This window comes from Pogoniulus pusillus, chromosome 15, assembly GCF_015220805.1.
Source record: "Pogoniulus pusillus isolate bPogPus1 chromosome 15, bPogPus1.pri, whole genome shotgun sequence".
NCBI lineage: Eukaryota > Metazoa > Chordata > Aves > Piciformes > Lybiidae > Pogoniulus > Pogoniulus pusillus.
The window spans coordinates 13,372,891-13,383,433 of NC_087278.1; the positions used below are offsets into that span (position 1 = coordinate 13,372,891).

The 10,543-nt window shown below is 41.7% G+C and overlaps 1 protein-coding gene across 1 annotated transcript; it reads right to left on the reverse strand.

Moving 5' to 3' along the window:
* Positions 1-208: 208 nt before the first annotated feature.
* On the reverse strand, positions 209-9,869 carry HSP90B1 (heat shock protein 90 beta family member 1). Its single transcript, XM_064155434.1, has 18 exons — positions 9,715-9,869; positions 9,095-9,194; positions 8,096-8,237; positions 7,902-8,018; positions 7,206-7,537; positions 6,386-6,497; positions 5,625-5,741; positions 4,913-5,029; positions 4,149-4,286; positions 3,981-4,058; positions 3,825-3,890; positions 3,321-3,590; positions 2,849-3,094; positions 2,432-2,568; positions 1,982-2,060; positions 1,725-1,880; positions 1,105-1,203; positions 209-471 (listed from the first exon to the last, which is right to left on the reverse strand). The coding sequence occupies exons 1-18, from the start codon at positions 9,761-9,763 to the stop codon at positions 442-444; spliced, it is 2,385 nt and encodes a 794-aa protein (XP_064011504.1). The 5' UTR covers positions 9,764-9,869; the 3' UTR covers positions 209-441.
* Positions 9,870-10,543: the final 674 nt, after the last annotated feature.

The following is a 10,543-nucleotide window of genomic DNA, read 5'->3' on the forward strand; positions in this document are numbered from 1 at the left end:
AAGTTCAGTACTACTCTCCAATATAGGTACATTTTGGTTAAACAGCACATTTGTTAACACTAGCCAACCAGTTGTGAGGTCTGTGCCAGTATGGCAAGGCCTGAGGACTGCAAACTGCTTGTACAAAGGACCTGAATACCCAAGACAGTATCTGTTTCTTTGTACTAGCCCCCTAAGATAAGCTTACCGTGTATAGATTTAGAGTTAGTGGTGTTTGGGAACATTTTATTTGTACATGACAAGATTTTACACCAAGTCAGTTAAATAATACAAATTTACATTCATGAGGAATGTTTTTAGAAAAGTGAACTTAAAAAAATCCTCCTTTACCCTTAAACCCCATGTACCATCCCTCAACATTTTACAGTGGAAAAAAAACACAAAATCTAATTTGCATTCCCTCCTAATCCCCCCCAAAGCAGGATGGTAGTTGAATGCAGTTTACAGTTCATCTTTCACATCTGTGGACTCCTGTGGAGACAAAAAGAGAGTCAATCTCAGAAAAGGTTACAAGAGCTGTCTCATGAGAACTGAGCCCAAGTGCTGCCAATGCTTTCCAAATCACTAAATGTGTTATGGAGGTATTACAGTCTAACTTTGGTTAAAATGATGGCATGTTAAGCCTTAGCTATTAAAGCAGTGATCAAGAAGCTGATGTTGAGAGATCAGCACATCCACCCAGACCTTAGCTGAAAGCTGACTTCACATGATAGTTAGCTCTTTAGAGGTAGTGCTGCTGCCTGTAGTGCAAACATTTGAAAGTACACTCTTGCTAGTTTGTTGGTGTTGCCCCAAAATAGTGCAAATCAAAGAGGTAACATGAAATTCACTGTAGCAAACTGGCTGCTGTTTCTTGCCATAGGGCACCATTGCAGTCTCTGAGGCTTAATTTAGATGTGTTCAAATCTGGAGCTAAGTGGTTTTTTCACAAGTTTGAGGACTGAAATGTCATTTGTGCTGCAAGGTTTTTCCCCTTTAAAAGAAACTTGGGAAAACCTTACACTAAAAACTGTCATGAAATGCAAGGTAAGTTTAGTGCCAAGAGGCACCGCAGACAAAACTGCATGTAAGTACCAGTAACAAGAGTCAAACTTGAGACCTTACCTTTTGCGTTTCACTGTCTTCAGCATCAGCATCCACCTCCTCTTCATCTTGCTCTGCCTCCTCAGCTGCATCTTCAGGCTCTTCAGGTTCCTCCTCCACCTGTGGAAAGGCCACAAGCCATTTGTTAATTTCCTAGTTGTAGACTAGCTAAACATAGGCTATAATAGTATTTAGGATCAGTTCCTAGCAGCATTCACCCCAAGCTACTTGAAAGAGAAAGCAAGTTTTGTTTAGCATTGACAGTATCATGCTGCCTCTGGCAAAATACCTGCCTCAAGTTCTTGCAAAGCATTATGAGAACCCCTATTACACAATTAACTTCTCCAAAGAGATGGGCACATGTCCCTAATTTGCTCCCACAGACTCCCTACTTAGTTAAGGACAGGACAACACTTGAGAGACAATGAAAGAGAACAACCCTAACCAACGGGAGAGAAAAGCAGGAGGGGAAAACATAAGCATGATGTACAGACTTAGCAGTTTCCCACCCAGGTACTTGAAATGGGGCTTCTGGTGGCCTGTCAAAGTGTAGGAAGCCAGACACATTTTATGCCAGCCTATCTGCCTTTTTAAGCAGTAGTGTAAGTCAGCCATTGGCCCCAAGTTGAGGGCAAACTAACCTTTGCATCCAGGTCAATGTTTAAACTTAAACGAAGCATCCTTTCTATTCTGTCTCCATATTCTTTAGTGTCTGGTAACATATATCCCGATCTCAAAGTTGCAGTTTCAAACAACACCACTGCAAGATCTGAAACTGTTTTGTCATCTTCATTTTCCTAATGTGGAAGAGCATGAAAAGAAATAACACCAAGTAGAACTGTTAGCTAGACTGTAATGCAGCCAAGTAGTCAGTAATTCAGTACTGTTATTTATTTACCTTAACTCGCCTCAGCATATCCTTGATCAATGGATGCCTGGGGTTAATTTCAAATGTCTTCTTTTGGCTAGCATAGTAACTGAAAGAAAATTAGATATTGTATTACTGAGTTAAAGTACAGGATCCAGCTGCATATTTAAACCCATAAATACTGATTACAGCCGTAGTGCCAAGTGTGTTTTCCCCTGCCACACTTTAATACTACCTTAACTCCAAAAAACACAGAGCTCAGTAAGACAGTCCATCTTCCCTTGCCAGCAAATGACAGATAGCAAATGCCATTGATGAGTCTTGCCCATCAGGCAGTTTTTCAAAGCCCAGTATGTAAGACAACAAGGAGACTGCAGCTTAGCTCTAAGTGACTGAAAATATGAACGGATTATCTGAACCAGATGTAAGAAGGGCCATCAATTACATTTTGCATCTGCCACTACAGAACTGAAAGCTTACTTTGTAGATATATCCTTCCCAGTTTGGTAAGCTTGAGCCTTCATGATTCTTTCCATATTACCAGACCATCCATACTGACTAGCAACGAGAGCACATGGAGACTGGGTCAAACGTTGAGATAGCACAGCTTTCTCAATCTATGGGGAAAAAAAAAAGGTCTTAATATTAGTTCTCAGGCTTAACACACATATAACACCATTATAGAAAGTACATCACTGAAATTTACTGTCACTTCAATCTTTTCTGAAGATGACACCCTAACTCACCCTCCTGAAATAATGGTATTAAGCAACATGCTTATCTATCTACAGAAGGACAGAGAAGCTACTGTCATATAGTCTATGCTCAAAGGATCTGTAAGGTGTGTTGTAGCAAGTACATTTACAAACAAGCATTATATATAGAGTAACATTTTACCTTGTCTTTAAGAGCTTTGTCTTTCATCCAGTTTAATAGTGGCTCAAACTCCTTTTCCAAGGCTTCCCGACTCTCTTTAGACTTTTCACTTTCTTCAAACTTAACTCCTTCTTTTGCTACATTTTGAAACCTCTTGCCATCAAATTCTGGCAGAGCTTGAATACAGTATTCATCTACAGGTTCAGTCAGATAGATGACTTCATAGCCTTTTTTCAGCAGACGTTCAACAAATGGTGAGGACTCAGCCTAAGACGACAAGAGATCAGACACCAGTTTAATTGCTTTGCTATCAGAAGCTACTGAAACCTATGACGTTTGACAGACACTGGTATAAGGAAAACTGAACTGCAGCAGTCACAGAAGTATGGAGCGTCCTCACTTAGAGCAAACAGTTCACAGTGTTTACAATACTACTTTAACTAGAAAGTATTTATGTTTTCAACCCTTCTCTCTTTCTTCTACACCCACATACCTCCTTTCTGCTGGCACCTGCCATGAAATAAATTTTGTCTTGCTTCTCCTTCATTCTTTCCACATACTGGTCAAGGCTTGTGAGGTTACTTTCATGATGAGAAGACTGGAAGCGAAGAAGTTTAGCCAGCCGTGTACGATTGGAATGATCCTCAATAACTCCAAGCTTTACATTAGTACCAAACTCTTTCCAGAAAGTGTCATTGTATTTTTCTTCTGCAATTTTCTTGATCATATCAAGAGTTTTGCGAACAAGTTTCTTTCTAATCACCTAGAAAAGAGCAGCAATATCAAGTTGTAACAATAAGCACCTGGAAGAACTCTTAACTCCACTGCTAGGGCAGATCCAAGACACTTCGTTTCCCTGATTTGAAATGAACAGAGGTAGTCTGAAAAGAGAAATGTGTGGTTTTCCCTTGCTTTGATTTTCCATAGAAATTAAGCTTCTACTCTAAATCCTGCTACTGTCACGTATTTACAATGAATGAATTTAGGATTAGCTTACCTTCAACAATTTATGCTGCTGAAGTGTTTCACGAGATACATTCAAAGGAAGATCATCAGAATCCACCTAAATGAGAAAGCAGCTTTTTAAGTATAGCTAACAGTATTCCAAGACTAAACAAAATCAAACCCAGAACAAGTAAGGCCTAATACTTACAACACCCTTAACGAAGTTAAGATATTTGGGCATCATGTCATGGAAGTCATCAGTGATGAACACTCTTCGAACGTACAGCTGAATTACAAGAAGAAACACCAGTCAGCTTGTTTTGGTCATGTCTTTCTCAAGACAAGAAACCCATGTGCACACACTGTCATCTCCTACCTTAATGAAATCACTTTTTTTGGATCCATATTCATCAAACAGGCCACGTGGAGCAGAATTAGGAACAAATAAGATGGATTTGAAAGTTACTTCCCCTTCAGCAGTGAAATGGATGTAAGCCATTGGGTCATCATGTTCCTGTGAAAAGGCAATTATTTTAATTGACATAGGGAAATATTGGGAACAAATCTCTGGTAATATGCCAAATAATTGAACTTATTTTAAAACTGAACTATACAACCATGTTTTGTTAAAACTATTACAGAGAAGTTGTTTCAGATTCAGCCAAGTTACTGCTAAAAGTAATGTTTCTTGAGACCTACTAGTCTTTTTTTCTTGTTGCCTTTTCCCCCACAAGCCAACTGCCAAAATATAGTACAATAACCAGCACAGTAACAAATTATTCTGTATTTCCACAAAGACTACATTGTTCTAGAAAGCTCTATCTTCCATCATATATAATCACAAGCTCCACTCGACTAAAAAAAAAATCTCCCTGGCAATACTTAAACACATCAGCATGCTCCATATGGCCTCCTCAACAAACAGGCCACTCAAAACTAGTGTAACAAACCTCTTCTCGACAAAAAAACTCTAACTCTTCACAGAGATACTATGCCTCCTAGGCACTCTGCAATTCAATCTATTTAGTGACAAAATAATTCTCCAGAAGTAGCCCATCCTATAAACTGTTTTGTTTACACAGAAAGAAAATACTACAGCAAATCTCTTGCTTTAGAACAAGGTTAAGGCTCAGAGCTTACCTTTGAAAAGGTTTTGTAAAAAGCTTTGTATTCATCTTCTTCAACTTCTTTAGATGGTCTCTGCCAGATTGGTTTTATGTCATTCATAAGCTCCCAGTCCCACACAGTCTTTTCAACCTAGGCATGTCAACACCACAGCATAATGAATTATTTACTTCAAGTTAAGTCAGTTAAAAATACTTTACTGAAGCTATGTGATAAAACAGCACATCACATACATGCTCTAATTTACAAGACAAATTATCCAATGGCCTGGATATTTTCATTCATACATATATATACACACATCACTAACATACAGGGGCAAAACTTGCCTATGCTACAGTGTGTCCTATATACAGTTAACCTATTCACTGACTACTGGCACTTCTGTTCTGCTGCCATCCTGAAATAAAACTTTCCAGCACAGCATACTCTGTCTAAATGACACAGTGTCAGATAACCGAAGTCCACTGCTATTTCAAGCAGTTCATTCCAGTGTCTGATTAGTTCTGGGACAACTGCCTCACAAGGTTGCTGTCAGTCATTTGTTTGATTTTGACCAAACCTATTTTGCTTACAAGCTTATTTCCAGACACGATGTCTAACTACACTTAAAACAGGATTGCTGTTTGCAAGCATACATACTTCGAAGTGCACCTCTGGAAAGACTACTTACAAAAACTGCTCAACTATCTAATACAAGCTGCAAAATCTATCTGACAGAGCTGACCTTCTTTGTTTTTGGTTTCTTTTCTTCCTCCTCTTCTTCAACAGCTGCTTCATCATCATCTGTTTCTTCTTTCTCCTTTGCTTCCTCTTCCTCAATGGGTTCTTCAACAGTCTCTGTCTAAAGAGACAAATGAAAATGGGGATTTGGGACTGCTTGGCTTCCTATCAGTAGTCTCTCAATACACCATTTCAGGATGTGCTATTTGCCATTGCAAGCATTTCTATACAGGTAGCTACAGTTTTCAGTTGCACTTTCCAGGAGCACAAGCTTGCCCTCAAATACACTGGAAGGTCACAGTACTCAAATTTAAGTTCACCACAGTTCTACACTTGCTTCACACACAAAATTCTAATCAGACTTGGATGATTTTAATTTAGTGCTACACCAAGAAACATCAGTGGAACAGGTCTGAAAGTGAAGATGCTGTCCTGTTTTCAGAAGGACATCTAATCATAATCCTGCTTGAAATCTTATTGAAGATTCCAGCTACCAAACAAAGCTACTAGAAGAATTTTTCTTTCAAGCACTTAATGCAGTCTTTCTCCTTAGATTAAGTTCCAAGTCAGAATAAAATAGTTTGCAATTTTAGAAACATAGTAACATTTGGAGAGGAATTACTATTAGAACACCATCCAGAAGAGTCAGCAACAGAAGAACTTCAGACATTAGACAAGAAGTTCTATAGGACACCTGCATCCTTCCTGAAAGATTTAGCCAGACTGTTCTCACAACCAATGTAATGTTCAACTAAACAGACTTACCTTGCTACTCCACACATATATTGGGAAGTTTATGAATTGAGAGTATTTCTTCACTAGATTTTTAACAGTATCCAGTTCAAGGTAATCAGATGCTTCCTCCTTCAAGACAAGACTAATAAAAAATAAAAATAATTAAAGTACTGGACAAGTATTGTGAAATAGCTTTACAGAACATGCAGTTTTCTACAGCTGCAGCGATCCAAATTTACACAAGTTTTTATTAGTTCAGCTCCATGTATCTTTTAAAAAATACAATTCCTACTAAGCAGCTCCAGTGAGAAGGGGTAGTTGTTTCCAACACAGTGCTATCTTGAAACACATGAAAAATCTCAAATTATAGCAATACTTTTCAGGACCTTGATGCACTTATGATACATTTAAGCAGATACATTTTTCTGCTTATGAAGTAGTGGAAACAGGACCCTCAAATCATCTCATGAGCTTTGCATCAGACTCATCTCACTGGCCTCTAAACAGCAGCTAGTTCCATGAGCAAGGTCTACAGTCCCTGTAGGTTTTGACAGGCCACAGCTGCATTGAAGAACTAAAAGCCTGCAGGCAGATGAAGTGTCTGAATGACTTGCTAACAGTTGTTGAGATGCTCCTATTTTTCAACTTCATCTAATGGAGTGTGAACTACATTATCACTCAATATTTATGTTGGATGCAGTTAAGAGCTTGCACATCTCTATTAAACTGAAAAAAGCTCTATTACAAGAATCAAACAATTCACAAGTCACAATGCTAAAGTCATTCACATATTCCAAGGAGCAAAGTGTATCTACACAACTTTTTATATCCTAAGAAACTAAATACTTACGTTATGGTTGTGCCACGTCCTAAAGTGTTTCCTCTTGGGTCACTGATCACAGAGAACTCATTTGAATCTGACTCCCAAATATGTTGAGTATCATTGTTGTGTTTTGATGTGACAATAACTCTGTCTGCCACTAAGAAAGCAGAATAAAAGCCAACGCCAAACTGGCCAATTAACTCAGATGTTGACTGACTATCATCCTGCATTTCAGTCATCTTGTTCAAGAATTCACTGGTACCAGACTTTGCAATGGTACCCAGGTTTTTGACTAACTCCTCTTTGGTCATGCCAATACCCGTATCTGTAACATGAAGCATGTTCTTCTCTTTATCACACTGGAAAAAAGAGAAAGATGCAGTTTGACTTAGGTTTGAATCTTAACACATAACACACTGTCACAGAGAAGTGGTGAGTAGCGGCTACTTGAATTCAAACACATAGCTACAATAAATCTGTAGTAGCTACAGAAATGAGGAAGACCTACCAGCAAAAACTCCAATACTTCATTTACTCTTTATAGAATCAGAACTATCATTCCACCATTAAAAGATTAATCTTTGATAATGTTAATTGCAAGGGTCCTGATGTGGTCCCAGTGGCTAGTTGCATCAATATTAAGCAAAAAAATTAATGACATAGTAACTTTTTACATTCCTCCCAACATCCTCCACAGATATGATGGTGCCTAATGCCTCTTACCTTAATTTTAACTGTAAGTTCTTCATTACCAGCAAGAGCATTTTCATCAGTTAGGGATATTAACCGTATCTTATCTAAAGCATCCGAAGCATTTGAAATAAGTTCTCTCAGGAAAATCTGAAATAGAAACCAGCAGTCAGGAACTCCAGAACACACAAACAGTTCTAACATGTTCTACTGGTAAAGGCACTAACCTCTTTGTTTTTATATAAAGAATTGATAATAAGCTTCATCATTCTGTTCACTTCTGCTTGAAATGCAAACTTCTCAGATTTTTCTCTGATTTCTTTGATCTGGGATGCATTTAGGCCATCTAGTTGGATAGCTTCTTCCTCTCTGTTAAGACAATAGAAACCCATCAAGTAGTTCAGTCCACAAATTGCATCACTGATTTTATCACCTAACAATAGCCTAGTTAGAACAATACTAATACTCTTTATCACTGGCAGACCAAAAGTTACAGAATCAAATGAAGTAACTCCAGGAGCAGCTATTCTCAACTGCATAAGCCTAATCTAAAACTTAAGTGAAATTTGTGCTTGCAAGTTAAAACTTTTTCCTAGAAAGAACTTCAGGGAAGGATATAGATGGTCTAGTTGACTGGATAGGGATGGGTAGCAAGTTGGACTGGATAATCTTGGAGGTCTCTTCCAACCTGGCTGATTCTATGATTCTGTATGTTAAATCCACTGTAGTCTTCTTCAATATGTGGTATACTCACAAAAGATGAGATGGTTTATAGTCACAGAGTTGTTTCATCTGTAGACACTAACTCCACACCATTTACCACATTACAAGAGTCAACCTTTATTAACAGGTTACATTTTAAGAAACATTGCTATTAAACAAAGCCAAGTTGAATATTTCTGAAGCCAGATTTTTGGACTTACTCCCATTTCAGACTAATCAGTCTTTTCCAGAAATACTTTGCATCTCCCAGCTGACTAGATCTCACAAGGCATTTCCCTCATTTTCCAAGGCTTTAGGTATTACTGATGGCAAACAGTAACCCTTGAAGTGTTCAAGAAAAGAATGGTAGAAGCATTTAGTGCCACGGTCTAGCTGACTGGACAGGGCTGGGTGATAGGTTGGACTGGATGATCTTAGAGCTCTCTTCCACCTTAGCTGATTCTATGAACAGGAAAAAGCCTGAGCATTTCAGAAGTAACTTACCCAGAATCCCAGGCACTTACCTCTGAACAACTTCGTCATCTGTTCGAGACCCTTCTCTGCTTTTACCCAAGTCATCTTCCACAGTCCCATCCACATCCACCTCATCAGCTCTAACCGACACTGGGTGAAAAACAGGAATTCAACGACATGAAGCTCTACGCTCATCTCTCCCCACGGGCCCAGGCTCAGCATTGTTCCTCCACTTCCCGCCTCTCCCTCCGCCCCAAGAGAAGTTCAGGCCAAGCGGAGAGACATTAAATATGAGAGAAGGGGACGAACCTTCCCCCCACCGCCGCCCACCCTCCGCCCTCATCCGCGACGGCGCATGAACTGCACTGGACGCACCGTCCCCCTTCCCCCAGCCACCCCGCTCCTTGCAGAGCGGCGAGGGGGCCGCGCACTGCCATTTCCCCTCCCTTCGGTACACCCGCAGAGAGAAAAGCGGGGACAAGAAAGAGTGAGGGGTCCCCATGGCCCCCAGACACCAAGGGCGACACCTCGCTCCTCGCTGGATTCCATCCCCCTTACCCTTGCAAAAAAGGAGCAAAGGGTTGGAGGGCTGATGGACGAGACCCCGACCTCCCCCTCACCACTCCAACCATCACCCGCCAGAAGCTTCTAGAAGCCCACAGGCACTCACCGGCCAAAAGCAGTGTACACGCCAGAGCGAGAACCCACACCGACTTCATGGCGACGTGGGTTGCGGTCGCAGAAGACAACGGCCTTAGGCACCCCTTCCCCGCGCTTCCGAACCCGCCGCGGGCCACAGCCCCTCCGCCACCGCCGAGCCTACTGGAGCGGCTATCGCCCTCCCCCTCCGCCTTATCAAAGCAGGGCGCAGGGGGTGGGGGCAGTCGCTCCGCCGCTGGCCAATTGGAGCGTACCACGCCAAATATGCAGCCAATAGCAAGCCTGGACAGGAGGGGTCTGCGGCGCTTGCCGCCAATCGTGCCTTTCCATGTGCGGTTTCCTGCGGACAGAGCGTGGCCGGCGACGATTGGCTGGGAGGAGGGGCGCTTGGCCAATCGCTTCCGCGAAGGCTTTTAACCGGCATCTCCCCACGTTCCGTGCCGGTAAAAAAGCTGTTAATGTTTAGCTCAGGGGCCACGTGGGCCGCAGCTGCCGCAACCGCATCCAGGGTGGATGAGGAAAATAGCCACATGGGAGGCCACCTCCGACTGCTTCCGGGGGCAGCCGCGATGTTTACCGGGGAGGTGGCTGCTATGGGAACGGGCGTTTCCGCTAGCGGCGGCTCGCCGCACCCTTGAGTGAAAAACATAGCGAAAAGTCGCCAGTAGAGGGACTATAAATTATGCAACCAGTCGGCGGAAGCAGCGCCAGGTTCGGGCTGCAGCAGCCGCCGGCAAAAGAGTCGCGGAGCTGCGGCGGTGCGGGTGTCTCCCGCCCTCCGGGTTGAGAGGGGCCTTTCCCCGCTACTAGCGGAGTTGACGGAGAGCGCATGCGCCCTG

Excerpts from the sequence above, each read along its gene's own strand:
- HSP90B1 (XM_064155434.1), bottom strand. The coding sequence starts at position 9,763 with ATGAAGTCGGTGTGGGTTCTCGCTCTGGCGTGTACACTGCTTTTGGCC. Across the intron at positions 4,287-4,912 it reads TTTACAAAACCTTTTCAAAG|GAACATGATGACCCAATGGC; the intron begins GTAAGCTCTGAG and ends GCCTTTTCACAG. Across the intron at positions 1,204-1,724 it reads ACATTGACCTGGATGCAAAG|GTGGAGGAGGAACCTGAAGA; the intron begins GTTAGTTTGCCC and ends GCCTTTCCACAG.